The 18,461-nt window shown below is 35.1% G+C and overlaps 1 protein-coding gene across 2 annotated transcripts; it reads right to left on the bottom strand.

Moving 5' to 3' along the window:
* Window positions 1-1,640: 1,640 nt before the first annotated feature.
* On the bottom strand, window positions 1,641-14,724 carry wdr47b (WD repeat domain 47b). Of its 2 annotated transcripts, XM_059569659.1 has the most exons (14): window positions 14,517-14,720; window positions 12,772-12,941; window positions 12,452-12,535; window positions 12,277-12,361; window positions 10,330-11,114; window positions 8,181-8,286; window positions 7,918-8,087; window positions 6,474-6,701; window positions 6,234-6,395; window positions 5,238-5,407; window positions 4,780-4,950; window positions 4,555-4,686; window positions 3,480-3,698; window positions 1,641-2,540 (listed from the first exon to the last, which is right to left on the bottom strand). In XM_059569659.1, exons 2-14 carry the CDS (start codon window positions 12,927-12,929, stop codon window positions 2,398-2,400), a joined length of 2,613 nt encoding a protein of 870 aa, XP_059425642.1. In that variant the 5' UTR covers window positions 12,930-12,941; window positions 14,517-14,720; the 3' UTR covers window positions 1,641-2,397. The 2 variants fall into 2 exon arrangements, with proteins under 2 accessions (XP_059425642.1, XP_059425641.1); XM_059569658.1 differs by having other exon boundaries at window positions 6,234-6,701; window positions 14,517-14,724.
* Between the last annotated feature and the right edge of the window lie 3,737 nt (window positions 14,725-18,461).

Genomic DNA, 18,461 nt, shown 5'->3' with positions numbered 1-18,461 from the left:
GTGATGTGTTTCACCTGTCCCTGTAACATCCAGACAAGATTCAAGTCACCTCTGTCATTTATGTGCTCAGTACTACATTTACATGTTGAGGTAGTTGCTGATCACTTATCCAACACAAATGCTCCTCAATTTATCAACAATACCAATGGACAAATGGAACAAATAACGTATGTTTAGTTACTTTATGTAGATGTTTTTATATTTACATCCCATTCATCTAATGCAAGCAGTGCTGACAACATTGAATTCTACTACATAATAGTGCACATACATCACTCAGATGTCTGTTCATGATATAATGTGCTAATATGCTAATCTTTTTGAACGTATTCCTCTTAGATATTAAATAGACTTTGGAGACGTACATGTGCTTACTGGAGCTCCGCTGTTTGCTATACCTATACATGATAAATATGTTTTAACAGAAAATTCACAAATAATATACTGTTTAGCATTAACAGTTTACACTACAGTAGTTCAACAAATGCAACTTTTTGGTTTGTAATACTCACAAGTCGCTGTTCTCCGCCCCGTCCAATGACGACGTATTGATCTCCAGTAGCATCCTGGGATAGAAAAGTATCCATTGATGAGCACTTAAAAATCTGAGCTGAAGCAGTAGGACAGCTGGGGATTTATCGCTTACTCTTTTAGGAATACTGAGGTTTCGGACATACTACTTTCTTCACATACTCTTTTATACTGTAAGTCGGCATATTTGAACACAACTTAAGTCTACATATGTCCGAATCTCACGAGGATTCGTCACCAGCCAGTTAATTTTCACCTACTCTTTTATGAATACTCATGATTCAAACAGAATTATTCGCTCACCTAATGCTTTTTGCCTACTATATAATAAGGAAGTAGTATGTGGTTACGGACGCAGCTGAAGTCTTTTCGACCACACGTGCTACATGTGTCTCTTGAATTCAACAACACTGAGTGTAGTAAGTCATGCATACATTCCAGTTCAATTGCTTGGCTAATAAATGGCCAGCCGATGTTGTTAGTATTCTCCTAGTTGCATTAATTTTCAATTCAAGTTTTACAGGGCTGCCTGCAAAAAAAAAAAACCCTGCATGGGCCCAAGGGTACATAAGTTGCTCTGATATTCTAATTATATGACCAGCACCTGTACAGTCTATGAGGAAAAACTCCCAGATTCATAACCTCAAACACGGCTTCTATGTTCTCATATCTATGTGCAGGCATTTTTAGTGTTAGTCTGAAATTCAGCTTTGACTACTGAAACAAATGGACAGCAAACAACAAACAAAACAAAAAAAAACGTGTAATGGCTGTATATACGTTCTTTATTTCAGCATTAAGGACCTAGTTTTTTATTTTTTTTTTACTTAAAAAAAATGATGTGTAGTTCTCTCTATATGAAAGATAGTAATGTTGTTAACTTGTTTATTATTGTGTGTTTGTCATACATTGAATTTTTTTTTTTGTTTTTTACATTATTATAATCTTAAGTTTATATTTCAGAAATTATGTTTATATGCCAATTTTAATTTATGAAATATAAACAATATAATAATACCAGCATTACAGTGATAATCAGATTAATTTCAAAATGAAGATGTTTTGAATGTAGAAGAACCAGTGAAGCGTTCATCAGGCTAAACCCCATCGTTTCAAAACTGTGTTTATTTCCATGTTCAAATAAATGACTATCACATTCTTTGTACAACGGGTGACTGACAGAGTGCTCTAACTGTCCTCTGCGTCGATACAAAAAGGTGCTCGATTTATGCTCAAAAGTGATGCATATTATGCACATAAATATACGCATTAGGAAAATGATGATCCAAAATAAAAGCATTCCTAAAAATGCGTGAAACCATATCAACACTGAGGAGGACGACTTTCACAAAACTTTTATCCTCAGTATTTACGGAGCGTTGCTTCATTTATATTTATTTGAATAAAGACATGACTCTTCATGCGGCATAAACAGATGCTGAAAGAGTGAGGTCTATAGTGACGTGTGCTATACAATGATCTTAGCATTAAATAAGCTCATATTTACAAGACATTCAGTTCGATAAGTGTTACTACAGAGAACATCACCTCAAGGCACAATTCAGCTCACATGTTCAGGACCGTTTCGTTCACTTCAAATAGCAAAATATAGAAGCAATGCTACACGTGGCTTTTTTCGTGTTTTTAAGTGAACTGCAATACATTTGACAATAAAGCTGTTTCTTCCAGTAGACATGCAATTTCATGTAGACATGACTAGGACTGAGAAGCAACAGTCGTTTCTTTTTTTTTTTTCCTCACGTGAGTGTACTGGAGTAATGTTACAAAGAAATACTACACACACACACACACACACGGACACACTCTTTCACGCCTGTGTTTTCTTGTGTTTGTCTTCTGCTGGGGTTAAGGCTGATAGGCCCACAGTGTGACCGTCTTATCAGCTGAGGAGGACAGGAAGGACAGGTCTGTGGTGTGCCAGCGGCACTGGATCACTTTATCAGCGTGTTCAGCCACCACACTCACTGGCAGAGGTTTGGTCAGATCCCCTGCAGGAAAACAGGGGACTTGAACTCACATAAAATGACATTTTACTTCCATATAGTGACATTAAAACTACAGCGGGATTATAATAATAATATTATTAATAATAATAATGATTATTATTATAACTGTTCTTTTTACCACTGTACAACCATTAAAAAACACTCCCACTTTACTTTTCAAAACCAATAAAAACTAAAAGTATCATTTTAAATAATATAAAATAATAATAATTATTATACACAAAATATATAATAATAATAATAATAATAATAATACTTAAAATATTTAAGCGAGGCTAATTATGTGAAAAAAACTGACATTATTGAGTTGGTTCTTATAAATTTGTATTTATATTTAAATTAATGTATTCATTTATTTGATTTTATTAATTTAAATAATAATTATAATAATAGTTATTTAATATTTTAATTAATTGTAATATATCAAATAATAATATGGTAAATAATACTAATACTACTACTGATAATAATAATAAATAATAATAATTATTATTATTATTACACAACATATTAAAATATTACTAAGCTAATTCTGTCAAATGATCTGAAATTATTTATTGAGCTGTTTTTTATAAGTTTTTATTAAGATTTTAATTAATTATTTTAATTAATTTAGTAAATAATAATCATAATAATAATAAACCAATTAATTGAAATGAAACGGATATAAAAAATTACATTCACAAGCCAGAATCTGCAATGTGGCAAAAGAACAGTGGCATTAATTTTTATTAATTAATAATAACCATTCACCAGCCATATTATTTTGTAATGTGACATGTACTGTAATGTTTAGTGAAAATCTACTCGTACAAGAACTGATTCGATTATGAAAGATGGGCTGTCTATGACGGGGGTCTGGAGAGAGGGCTGAAAAAGAAGAAATGATGAGCACATCATTATTGGTGTGGCACGACTTACCCTGAAGGTCAGTGATCATGACTTTGTTGTCGTAGGAGCCGGTGAGCAGATAGTGGGCTCCAGGAGAGAAGCGCACTGAGCGCACGTCGCTGGTGTGCGGCCGATACGCCTGGACGCTTCGACCTCCTCTGATGTCATAAAGCATGCAGCGACAGTCCTCCAATCCGGTGGCCATGAGCCGCCCACTGGGATCCACTGCCACCGAGGCCACAGCACTTCCTGTCACATGACACAAAAATATAAACCACCCAAACCTCTGTACGGAGACAGAATCAATAACAGAAATGTATTTTTATTATCGTTAGTGTTGTTGTTATAAGTGTTTATTTATAGATTGTATTTGCTGTTGCTTGTTGTCACTGAATTGTTTAGTATTAATATTGTTTAATAATTACAATAATTATTATTGTTATTCATATTAGTAATTAATAATTTTATTTTATTAATTGTATTATTATTATTATGTTATTGTATTATTTTTGCATTGCTTGTTAATTAATTTATTTGTATTTTATAGTACGAATAACAAAATATTTTATTATTATTACTATTATTATTGTTGTTGTTATTAATTTTTTTAATTGTATATATTTTATTATAATCTTAATTATTATAATTTATATTATTTACACATCTTTTAATTATTAATTATTATTATTATTAGTAGTAGTAGTAGTAGTATTTTGCACTTATTGTCACTGAAATTGGTTCTAAATATGAATATTCTGTAATATTAAAATGAATACTATTGTACTGATTATTACTGATTATAATTGTTTTTGTTATTTTTTTTGTTTTTGTACTTTGGTCATTGTCATTTAATTGGTTTTGAATTTTAAAATTGGGTTTTAAAACTAATTCTAATTTGTTATTTATTTTGAATAAAATAATACTTTATTATTATTATTATTATTAACATTAACCTTAACTTTAAATTTAAATGAATATTTATAAAATAATCTGAATGATTCATTCACAAATCACTCTCAAGAAATCTTTATCCCATTAATCACAACTGTGGGAATCCTGATGTTTGAAATAAAGGCTTGTAAAGGAGCGGAGGAAAAAAACCGACCTGTTCCATGCAGGGCCGTCCCAACCACCTTCACACAGCTGGGCACACGCAGGTCCCAAAACCTCACCGTCTTGTCCTGAGAGCCAGAGGCGATCATCCACCCGCCCCACGTGTACAGAGACAGGATGTGTCCTGCAACGGCATGTCAGATCATTCAACACAACATGACATACGTGTGTGTGTGTGTTTGTGTGTGTGTGTGTGTGTGTGTGTGTGTGTGTGTACCCGTGTGTCCGCTGAGAGCGTGCAGCCCCTGTCCTCTCTGGCAGTCAGTGGTGTAGATGTTACAGTCTCCAGCGCCAGCGCTGATCAGGATCGCCCCTCCACTCTCGGGACCCTCCATAAACGCCAGGTCTCTGATGGTGCCGTCATGCATGCTGAACTCTAGATCAGGACCTGCACTCCACACACACACACACACACACACACACACACACACACTTCAATTGATCACTCCATTGATCAAAGAATCCTGAAAAGCAATGTTTAATTTAGTCAAATGTATACTTTTTATAACTGGATAATAATAAGCAATGTTTCTTGAGCAGCAAAACAGCATATTAAGATTATTTCTGAAGGATTATGTGACACTGCCGAAAATTCAGCCTTTTCGTCACTGGAATAAATGACATTAGAAAATATTCTAAACGTACTTGACAGACATTATTTGAAAGGCATGTTACCTGTGGCGTTGCAGGTGTCCGCATTGAACGGAAGAACTTTGACGTACTTGTCATTGGAGCCTGTGGCGAGAAGCTGGCCGCACGGACTCCAGGCCACACAGTAAATAGAACCTTTATGGTGTTTAATACGCTTGAAGCAGATCTCAGGCTGCTTTACTGGACCCTGAGCGCTTGACAGGAACAACAGAGGACGTTAGAAGATATTTTGAAGAATGTTCAAGGTTCTGACAATTTTGTATGAAAGCCCGTTTCTGCCATTGAAAAAAAAAAGGTAATTGTTACTTGTTATCTTGCAATTCTGACTTTTTTCTTCCAATTGTTGGATATAAAATCACAATTGCGAGTAATAAAGTCAGAATTAAGATATAAACTGCCAATTCTAAATCCTTTCTTGCAATTGTGAGAATATACTTCACAATTCAGACTTTTTTTTTTCATTATAAAGTCCATTTCTGGGTGGGGGGGTGGTGGGGGAGGTGGAGACTGATACTTTATAATCGCAATTGTGAGTTTATATCATGCAATTCTAAAAAAAAAAGTCAGAATGGGAGAATGTTGCCTTAAAAAAAAAAAAAAAGGAAAAATAAGTCCTGTCAAACAATTGATCGCGATTAATCACATCAATACATAATGTGTACTGTGTATATTTTTATGTATATATGAGTGCTGGGCAACAATTCACATTTTAAATAATTCACAAAATTAATAATGCATTCAAAAGTAGTGTATTGTGGACTTTTTTAATTTAAAAGTAGTCCTACTGCTACATGAACAAAAGTGTTATTACATTTGGTTTGCAAACACTTTAAACAAATAAAGAGCTTTTTACAGCGGTGTTCCTTTTACATAATAGCAGTTAAAATATTTATTGTTGCCTAAATCTGAACTTAACATTAATGTAAATCAATTAAATATAAAACTGTTATATACAGATCAGTGAGTGTGTTAACACAGTGAGTTTTTAACTAGCCCTTTTAAATACTGAGAGTAACACACCTGGTTTGGAGGGATTGTGGGTAAGTGCAGACGCGCAGTGTTTTGGAGTTGGAGCCGATTGCATAGAGGGTCCCGGACGGGTGGAAGGCGACCGCGCGCACAGCCTGCGTGTCCTCCAACGTCTGAACTGCAACAAATTTGGGTTTCTCGTCCTGAAACACACTGTCATGATGCATCAGCATTACAAACAGCTCACAAACCAGAGTTATTTCATCTTTTAGGTTGAAGGTTGTGAGAAACCTCTTGTTGACCAGCACTGGGGACTCGTCCAGAGATGGGATGCCTCGGCCTCCTCCCTTCTGAGGGGTGCTGCTGATCACCGCAGTCTTGTTCAGGCCTGAGCCGGTCTCTGGGGTCTGTTTACCGGCTCCGCTCGCTGCCGTACCGTTACACTGCTGGGCCAAAGCCTGGACGTCTTCACCCAGGTCCTCCATTCCCACGTTCAGCTCCTCCAGTTTCTGAATGGACCTACAGGAACGATCAAGAAAACTACGGCTGATGGTGATGTCTAGAGATCAAGGTACTTAATGCCTTATATAATGCTGATATTGATAAAACTTTTATGACAGCAAAGCAGTTTGTAAAATGTACTTAAATCATAAAAAAAAAAAAAAATAGTTATTAATAAACGGAACAATTCCAAAATGGTCCACGCACCATTAGTGCTCGGGCCCTAATAATTACAATAATAATTACAAATATACATACAAAAATATAAATAAATATTGTACTATAAATGTATGATTTAAAAATGCTAAATAAATATATACAAATATGTCAAATATGCTATTAAATTGTATTTAATGAATAATTATTAAAATTAATAAATGGCATACACATACAGTTAAATGATGGCAAAAAGAAGTTTACAAAACTGCTGAAAAGCAATGTACAACACAATTGTACTATGTATGTGATTTTGTAATAAATTGCTGATAATCTCAAAATTACCAAGTATTATGAGATTAACATATCTATCGCTAGTAAAAATCAAGTATTAATATATATTATAATATACAGGCAATATATAATATAACATAATAGAATATAATAAAAAAAGAATAATTACAACAAAGAAATATATATATATATATATAAGTAAATTACTGATCAATTCACAATGGCAAAATATGTTAAAATGTTTATCGCTAGTAAAAAAATATATATATATTACACTGATAATTTTATGAAATATATTTAAAATATATCTGAAATATATATTAAATTATATTTTAATGACATCGAAATAGCATAATTTACATAATTCACACTTTCTATAAATGATATCACGTAAATGAGGTGTTTTTGATTTAATGAGAGCCAATTAAGAAGTTCACAATATCGCTGTAAATCAATGAACTAAAAAAAGAGGCAAATATAATCATTTGCAGATAGTCTCAAAACTGCCAAATATTTTCCAGATTAATCTCTATCACTATATATAAATAATACTACATAGAATAGAAAAGAATAAAATAGAATAGAATAGAATAGAATAGAGCACATGCTATTTCTGTTATCCCTGAAATTAATTGCACATCAATAACAAGTGAAACAAATGAGTTCATTAATGGTAAGTAAGTTCCAGTCCGAGAGGCATTTACAGCACTTCCAATCTCATCGTCTTGACATCAGAAGGCACATAATCAATCAACTACACATCTGAAAGCCTGCTGGATCTGACCTGTTGAGGAACTTCTGTGTGAGACTGTGCTGCGCTGCGTCTGTGGGCTGATCTGGGGGATGAACTCCACCCTCCAGCAGCATCTGATGGTACAGCTGCCTCTGCTGCTGCTTCTGCTCGAGATGCTGCTGCACGCGCAGACGCTGCCGCTGGAACTCCTGAAGCTGCTCCTGCTCACACAACACAACACAACAGAAGTCACCAGCAATGACCAGTCTGTCATCATTTGCACATGTAATCTAAATCTAACTGGTTTTAATTACCTCCGATTTTTCAGCTGAAGCCGTGGCTCCACCATCTCTGCCAGGAGTCAGTGGAGGACGCGGTGAGTTCGCTCCTCCTGAGCTGTTTATCCACTCGTCCGGAGCTCTGGAGGACACAGTCAACACAAATGAGCGGGAAAACATCTTTATATCTGTGGATGCATGGACAGTAAAATCCAGGTTCATGCCACAAGCTGATAGTTGGCTGATAAATGGCTATAATTGAAATTCCATCCTATTTATATATTTATATATATATATATATATAGAATTTATATATAGAATATTATATATATATATAAAATAAAACATTAAAAACTATGAAAATGAAAACAGATAGATGAGATTGTTAAAGATTCAAGATTAAAAGATGAACCTTGAATGAACGTTAGATGATGGCCAAAGTAATCTAAATGTACAATTAGGGGAAATAAAGCAAGAACAATTAAATATTCAATATACATTACCATTTAAAAGACATTAGCATTGCATAAAAACTAAATCAGGAATATTATCTCTAGCTTTTGATAAAAACTGCACATTAATATTATGGTTTCTATTGCCGCTTTTCATTTAGTATTCAATAAAAGTTCTCTGAAATACATTGACTGTCACTGAAGTTTGTTTGGACTTAACTAGTAAAGCTGCCAGGGTTTATTGTGGTGGATCTAAAAGTATTAGAAGTGTTAAGCTTGACCACCATATGTCACATTTCACCTTCTAACACAGAAACCAGCTCTTAGAAGCTAGATTTGACTACGGTATTTTATACTTTACAATGAATTGTGCAGTTTTATTTATGACTGATGTTTACCCTTAGTTTTATTGATGATAAAAATAGTTAAACCATGGTAACCACAAATTAACCTTCGGTTTGGCTACACAAACCATATTTTAACCATGGTATTTGTAGAAAAAATGTGGTTATACAAATGTATTCAATGCGCCAGAAAAAAAATTGGTTACTACACTTCACAAGTATTTTCATATTTTTCACAAGGGGATGGGACGCAAACTCGTGGAACACAAAAGAAGACATTTGGAAGAATATTTAAACTGTTTTGATTAGAGCCCGACCGATATTGGTTTTTGGGGGCCGATACTGATATTAGGGAGTTAAAAAAGGCAGATATCGATTTATCGGCCGATATTTTTGTGCATATTATAGTACAGTACCAGTCAAAATTTCAGACACTTTCCCATTCCCATTTTGCAATGATCACTTAAATGTGACATGAGATATGTAATTGAGGCAGGGCATTTAACAATTTAACAATAAACTTTATTATCCAAAATTAGTCTGACATCAGTGCACTGAACAGTAAAGTTGAAGTTTAACTTTTTTTAAATTCAGTTCCATTCAACTTTATTCCGTTGAAGTTTATTTCACTTCAGAACATTCATTCACGGATTTGCACTACTGTCTTCACACAAAGACGAAACTTACTAGAGAAGTGTGAAGTTTGACATAATATACCTCTGTAAATAAATACAATTTAAATTTACGTCTTGCGCACTTTAATACCCTTTGAATGTAATGCGTACATTCCCTTGCCAGACTGTGAATTTAACCGCCTGTAACTCCTGGATCCCAGGGGCTAGCGATGTGGGGGTGTTCTCATTCGAAATGGGGCTTCGAGACACTCGATTTGGCATTCGAGAGGGTTCCTCGAGCTGAAGGGATCCCCCAAATTTGGCATGGATTCCCCATGTCATTGCGGAGATATCGCTGTTTAGAGTTTTGATTGGTTTCCATACACTTAAGCTTTAAAGCGTTTCATCCAGGTCACCAGTACCAAACAATGGAGCACGCTCTGCTGGACAAACTATGTAAATACATCATTTACAAGCATTTTATCTGCGTTTTAATCTGCCAAAAAATTGTCAAATCGTCAGCATATTCACCGATACCGATATATCTGCGACAGGCTCTTATCGGCTGATAAAATCGGCGAAACGATATATCGGTCGGGCTCTAGTTTTGATTTACAACAATGGAAGTCAATATGGGAGTCCAAAACAACAGCACTGGACCCCATTGCTTTTCACAGTATTGACAAAAACACTGAGAAAGTGATTTTTAAAATAAAAAAGCATACCAGTTTTTTAAATGTTAACCAAACTGTAATTTTTTGGTGAACTATCCCACCTGTCGGGCGATTCACTGACATTGCTCTCCATCACATTTTTGCTTCCATTTCCTCCTGAAGGATAACCAAAGTTGGCGAACGACTGTGACATGGCCGCTGCTTTCCCGTCACCTTCCGTGCTTTTCTTTTCTCTTCCCACCAAGCCATGGGACAGACCGTCCAGGGCGGGATTGAGAGAGCGGGACATGTAAGTATCCGCCGATTGAGGACGCCGTAGAGGCGACGCTGGGCAGGGCGAGAGTTTGGTGAGCAGTGGAGTGAGAAGATCTGCGTGACCCGTCCGGACCGGTTTGACGAGCCGGTCTACGTGGATGCTGAGGGTCTTCTGCTCAAACGCGCAAGCAAAGACCGACGGCGAGAGGTTTTGCAGCCAAGACAACAAACTCAAGTCCAGTTCCTCACAACCGTTCCCACACAGGACATCGACGGCGAGGAGAACCTCCTCCTCATTGATTTCCTCTCCAGTGGCTTTGCTCTGGCAGAACTCAACGCAGCATTCATACAGGATTCCCTTGATGAGGAGCTGGAACAGACGGTCGCCGGTGGCTTTGAATCCGGCTTCGCTCAGTTTGCGGTCGGCGGGGATGAAATCGGCCACCATGGAGCAGGCCTCCTCGAAGCAGTGCACGCGGGCCGTGCTGGGGTTCCAGTCCTTGAATTCGGCATGGTGGGTGAGGCGCGGAAGCGTTAGGAGCAGGCAGAGTTTGCTGTAGTCTTCTTTGGTTGGGCAGAACTCTTCCAGGGAGTGAAGGGACTTTACCGCGTCTTGCATAGTCAGCTCCAGCTGCAGGTGTGGAAGAGAGCAGTCGTTATGAATAAAACCCTTCTGACACATTCTGAGTTAGGATTCATTAGGTTTTAATGTGAGATTGCCCAAAATATCCATCCATCCATCTATCAGTATTAAATGATATTTTAATAGATTTTAATTTTTATAGATTCATTTTCAAGATTTATTCTAAGAACTAAAGGCCATTTAATGGTGTAAATAATATTATACATTAAACTTCCATTTTGCTTAAGAATTATGTAATTTATTTATGTATCATTTACTTATTTATCATGGTACACATAACAAACATAACCATAACTTACAATCACACTTTTTCCATTTTGCATAAATAACAAGCAATTATCATTTTAACAAAAACAATTCATTTATCTGCTTGTTTGTATACCATTTTTATTCATCCAAACTATTTATTATTAAAATGTATTATTCATTTTAAGTATTAAAGGATATTACATTAAAGAAAATCTTCCATTTTGCACAAAAGATAAACATTATTTATGTATTTATTTATTTATTATTCAAGGATATGGTACAAGTAAAAAAAATATAATAATAATAACCTTTTTCTGATCATTTTGCATAAAACACTGGCATAATTTATAAATTATGTACTTATTTGTAAACTATCTATGGCTATTTTAAAATAATAATAATAAAAACTTCCATCTTGCACAAAGGATAAACATTATTGATTTATTTATTAGTATTAAAGAATATTGTACAAGTAATAATAATTATTATTATTATCTATCTACTATCTATCAGTATACATTTTTCATTTATTTTCAAATTATTGCTATTATTATCATCACAACTATTAAACAAACAAAAAAAATATCTTTCATTGAAAAAGGAATGTTTAATATCAAATAATAATAATCATAATTAAACTTTTCATTTCCGACATTTATTTATTTAAAATTAATTTATATATCAGTTTCAATGATAATGATAATAACAGTAATAATATTTTTCAATTAATTAAATAATTAAAGACATTTTATTCTAGGTAACAACATTACTAATGTTACTACAAATATTAATATCATATAAAATTAAACTTATCCCAATTTTACATAAAAAAACAAGTGGGTCTTTTTTAGAATAACATGATGCCATTTTGCACACACACACAACACACACAAACACTCACATTCTCAGGGTCATCTGCCGCAGATATGGCGTTGTTTACACACAGAGCTTCCAGAAACTTCTGTTTTAGGATGATATATCGAAATCTAAAAGATTAAAAAAGCCCAAAAGACTGTGAAGCAAGCAACACGAGCCTGAATGCTGAACAGATTCATAACTGTTGTGACTGTGCTTACTTCTTTCTGTCAAATTTATCCAGGCACTCCAAAGGCTGGATGAACTGCAAAACTTCCTCCCATTGCCCGTCTAATATAAGTTGCCTTAGAAAAAAATGATTAATAATATAGAACAAGATTCTTTCGTAAGTTGCAGAAAGAAATGCAAGTGTACTCAATACTTCAGCACCTAAAATAGATGCAGGTTTTCCATTTTCACTCTTCATTAAGCAGCACTACCATTTATTAAGGATGACAGTTTTTCAAAATACACTACAGTAAATGGCTACTGAAATGGCCACTGCAAGTAAAACTTCATAGTTGTGTAGGTTACTACTGACCTCAGGAAGAGCATATCATCTGAATAAAGCCCATTAATGATGCCACTCTCTTTTTCCAGCGCCAGCATACTGATGTGGAGCTTTCTGGAGTTCAGAAAGTCCAGGATCAGCTTGATTATCTCTGCTTCTTTAATGTTTATAATCTCCTCTGCAGTCATGGTGTCAGATTCCTGAAGGGACAGAGGGACAAGGTTATCTGTATGTGTGTGTGTGTGTGTGTGTGTGTGTGTGTGTGTGTATGTGTGTGTGTGTGTGTGTGTGTGTGTGTGTGTGTGTGTGTGTGTGTGTGTGTGTGTGTGTGTGTGGTATTGCCTACACTGTGGGAACCAAATATTCCCACAAGGATAGTGCTCCATGGTAACTTAAAACGTCTAAATTAAAATCTAAAACCAATAAATAAATATAATTCTGTGGAAGCAAGGCTTAAGAGAAAGAAAATATTATTAACTAATAATATACAGTCAAAAATTATATATATATATATTTTTTTTTCCATTAATATTGAAATATAGATAGATAGAGGGGGGAAGAGATGCATATTAAATTACATAGAATACATTTTTTTATATTATGAATAAATAGATCAATGTATAAAATATGTCTAAATAAAATTCATAACAAACTAAAAACATACACAAATATTCTGTGAGATTTAAGAAAAACATCATAATTTCAGTGGATCAAAAAATAAATAATACATTCATAATTGTAATGAATATGTTTAAATAAATTAATTAGGATCAAGGGATAGAAAATATGATTAGCTCAAAATATTACACGGAAGAACTGTAACTAAATTTAAGAAATACATTTCTTTAAACATTGTAAATAATTCATTTGAAGTTTAAACTTTAGGGATTGATTAACTCAGTATATTAAGCAGAGGAAGTAATATATAAATAAATGCAATAAATACATTTAGCACTCTTTTAGGAGTTATGGCTTTTAGTAATTATCCTTAACTCTATTCTATGCATGAATAATAATCCTTAGGTAAGCAAACCATTCTGGTTTCTGAGCAAAATCATTTACTAAATCATTACTACTACTACTACTACTACTACTACTGCTGCTAATAATAATAAGAAGAAGAAGAAACATTAGCATCAAATATTGTGAAGCACCATTAATTCATGAGATCATGTCACTGATCTCAAGCCCATGCATTTCAAATGTACCATCATTTGAATAAATCACATGCCTCAGAGAAAATGAAACCTTTTAAAGACTTGATTTATTATGCATACAAACAGTTACATGCAAGTGCTGCGACAGCTTGTGCCATGCAGCCCTGTCAGCAAAGAGCATCATGCATTTCAGTGTTTGCACTAGTGCATTGGTTCTCAAACCTCACCATGAAGTACCCCAAGCACTGCACATGTATGTCTCCCTGTATCTGATACACCCACTTCAGGTCTTGCAGTCTCCACTAATGAGCTGATTAGCTGAATCGGGTGTGACAGATGAAGGAGTCATACAAAATGTGCAGGGCTGGGAGTATTCCAGGACAGGTTAGAGAACCACTGCACTAGTGCAATGGAGACAGCAGCATTGGCAATAAGGCTGCTGATCTGACCAATTTATCTTCTGACCCATTTCTCTGCATGCGACCTCAAATCTGTCTTTTCGCTGACGTGCACATGTATAAACAGCATGCATGTCCTGTCTGGCCCCAAATGCAACGCAGTGGAGCTTCAACTCTCTGCGTGCTTGGAAGACAAGGTAAAAAAAATCCAGAACCTTACCTAAAATCAAGCCTTGGCCAACGCCGAGTTGTTTATTCAGTCTTCTCCTGCGCGGATTAGCGCGAGCTCAGCGTTCAACCGCCCGAGCGTGAGGTGCGTTTATCCCGACAATAACTCGGATGTCCCCACCCACCTTCCGTATGTCTCGCTCTCCGTCAGCGGCAGCAGCAGCGCCGGTTACCGGCGGAGAGAAGGGCTGCTCGGGACACACCCACCCAGCGCGCCACTGCATTGCTGCTCACCTTTCACTGCTGAGGTTCTCTTAAAACATATATATTAGATTGGGGTGTCTTAATTATAATATTATGTGGGTTCAAATAATTTTGGTCAGAATAAAATGCACAAAACACAAAAAAAAATTGACAATTTTTTTTTTCATTTAAAAATATTTAACAATCCTAAAAATGATTAAACGTGGGAAACGATAATAAATCGCAGAGTGCATTTAATTTAATTTAATTGTGAAAACCCTGCAAAAAAAACCCTGAAAACCCTGCAGTTGTGCTGTGTGTCCACTTGATGGCACAATAAAATCACAAAACTGATCAGGTTTTTGATTTCACCGGGAACTCATCGATGAGCTTATCGGTGAATGGTTGAGCTGAAAGAGAAGCTCTGGGATTATTTTAAATACTCACTTCCGTCTTCAAGATGTTTGTTAAAAAGTCTTTATAAAATCAGTTTTAAATCATAAACATCTTAACAACATTTTCTAAGTGTCTATGTAACATCTGACAGGAAACGTCTTCGGGGTGTAGGCTATAGGCCGACTGCAGAATGAACAAACACACACACACTTACAAAAAAAAATAGGGCTTCCAAATATAAATAGATGTCTCCGCAAAATACTACAACGTTGAGTTGTTGTTGTGAGAAGTACACATGTTAGCTAGCCTATATAAACTATTTTCCAACATAAAATTAACTTAGAAACAAATAGCTAAACTAAATCCATCAGAGGTCTTGACTTTTTGGACTCAGCTCAACCATTCAAAACTGCTATCTAGATTAAAAATGATTAAAACTGTTTCTTTACTTTTATGGGAAATATACATTTAGCGATAAAGTACAAACCAACATTGGGTCTCACACTCGCCAGTCAAGCTTATGATTTAAACTAAATGCAACCCTTGAACCTTTTTTCTTTTCTTCTTTACATTTTATTTATTAACTAATTTGATTTGTATATGATTTTAAAAGCTAAATGCTATTAGTGAAGTTCCACAAATCCGGGGTATGTTAACATTCTCAAATTTGGATAAAGACAAGAAAATAAACAGAAATCAAAAACAGCTCATGGAATATTTGACTTCATGAGGTTGACCAGATGTTAACATGGGGTCACCTATTTCTGAAGGCAAAACATCTCCTTCAATGAGCATTTGTGATTTTTTAAAAATAGTTTTAAGGCCTTGACATACATTATATGTCAAATATCTCACAAAGTATTGACACAAAGTATTCAGCAGTTGATTTTATCTTTGTGAGTCTTCATGCTGTTCATTTTTAGTTCAATCTAGGTCACAAAGGAAATGCGTGAACTGATATATTTTTGGGCACCCAAGTGTCCATCAGTTTCGATCAGTAAGCATGACCCTGTTTGGCAAAGGCCTTCATTGTTTTTTCACACATTAAAAGCAGCAGGGCTGTTCTCTGCAGGACTGTGTCCCACTTTCTGCTAGTGGTCCGGGTAATGTGTCTTTGAAAATGTTACTACACCTGCATTTTATATATCTGCTTATGACCATCAACCTAACAATCTTTTACACCAGATGCATAAACTGTTTAGACTAGTCTTATACATTTATTCATCTAATTTTTTCTTTAAGACTGGTCATAAACTTTTAAATTTGGTTATGAAAAGGTCTTATTTATATTGAAGAAGTAAGACTGATTTCCTCTTGGCAGCTGCTAGTTGGTCAAACTAGTTCTTAAGACACAAAACTATGCACTATGTACTCAACCAAGTAGTATGAATTATATAAGGTTATTTTGTCATTTATAATCTGAAAGCCGAAGTCTTTCCAACATTCCACATTTAGTTGTTTCGGTTATTTAAGTGCATCATCTGGGGGTTTAAAGTGCTGTTTAAAGTGTTATTTTTGGAACTCACACTATTTATACTACAAAACCTTGTATAAGAGTGCATATGCGCGATTTGGGACGGACCTACATTCTTAACATGGAGGCTAAGTTTATGCAACTGGCCCCAGAACATATTAAAATGATTTAAAAAATGTTTTGGAAATAATTTTCTCATACTTGCCAATGTGTTTACTTGATGAAAATACGATAATAATATGTATTTTCATATATTTTAAAATTTAAATCATTCTAGCGATGTCAAAGCTGAAGTTTTAGCGTCATTACGCCAGTACTCACATGATTCTTCAGAACTCATTATAATTTGCTGATTTATTTCATAATAATATTCCTTTTTATTATTAACGTCAAAATGTAAAAGTCTTTACACAGTAAATTCAATGAGTTCTCCTTAATTTCCTCTCTTCCTTAAAAAAAAGCAAAAAAAAAAAAAAAAAAAAAAACAACAACAACCAAAATCAATCATAAATTACAGCCAATCAGAAGAGCGTGTGGGCGGGGTCTATCGCTCTCTCAGCATGAACACTGCTCGACTTGCTCTTAAATCGAATTCGGTAAGTGCATACTTTTAAACGATTTTATCGTTAATCAAAATACATATTCAGCTGTCTTTCATGTAATTCACTTGTTTATTCACAGTTTGAAAGTTCTTGTTTCCTTTAAGGTATATTCAAGATCTGAGGTAAAGTTAAGCTACTGTCGTGTTTTGACGGCTATCAGAAAGTCGCATCTTGTGTTGAGTATTTCATTTTTGACAGGAATAAAATTAGGCTGTGCAGGATAGAAGTACAGTGCGTTCAATGGATTATACTGTTGTTCAACAACATTAATTTCTTTAAAGTTATGAGTTGTGAAATGACCATTATAATGTGCATAACGTTACCATTGTCTCTTTCACAGCCTCGTTTTAAAGTTATTATGCCGTCTGGACTGATTAAGGTCAGTACTGTGTTTTCCGGACTATAAGTCGCACTTTTTTTCATAGTTTGGCTCGTCCTGCGACTTATAGTCAGGTGCGACTTATTTATCAAAATTAATTTGACATGAACCGAGAGAAATGAACCAAGAGAAAACATTACCGTCTACAGCCGCGAGAGGGCGCTCTATGCTGCCAGAGATGCTGCTCAGTGCTCCTGTAGCCTACACTGAAGACATAGAGCGCCCTCTCGCGGCTGTAGACGGTAATGTTTTCTCTTGGTTCTTGGTTCTAAATAAATGCGACTTATAGTCCGGTGCGACTTATACATGTTTTTTTCCTCATCATGACGTATTTTTGGACTGATGCGACTTATACTCAGGTACGACTTATAGTCCGAAAAATACGGTAACCGACGCAAGTTCCAGTAGGCCTGTGTTAAAATGTGCGTTTAAAGAAAACTTCCAGTTCCTTTATTGAATACATAAGAATTAATGATTCATAACTACGAAACATCTCAGTTCCTTTTTTCTTATTCCCTCATTTGCTGCTTTCACAGCATGTGGTTTATCTAATCACGGTCGACTAATCTTCATCTTCACTAAACTTCTGAAATACCCGACCAATTTGTGCAGTCGCAGTAATGATAATGTATTATTAATTGTGAGTGGGAAAAAAAAGTGTGACAGAGTTTTCTTTTTGGTTTTTGATTTCACCGGGAACTCATCGATGAGCTTATCTGTGAATGGTTGAGCTGAAAGAGAAGCTCTGGGATTACTTTAAATACTCACTTCTGTCTTCAAGATGTTTGTTAAAAAGTCTTTATAAAATCAGTTTTAAATCATAAACATCTTAACAACATTTTCTAAGTGTCTATGTAACATCTGACAGGAAACGTCTTCGGGGTGTAGGCTATAGGCCGACTG

This window comes from Carassius carassius, chromosome 16 (assembly GCF_963082965.1).
Source record: "Carassius carassius chromosome 16, fCarCar2.1, whole genome shotgun sequence".
Taxonomy (NCBI): Eukaryota; Metazoa; Chordata; class Actinopteri; order Cypriniformes; family Cyprinidae; genus Carassius; species Carassius carassius.
Note: the sequence above shows the minus strand (reverse complement) of the source record. Positions and strands in the feature narration are given on the sequence as shown.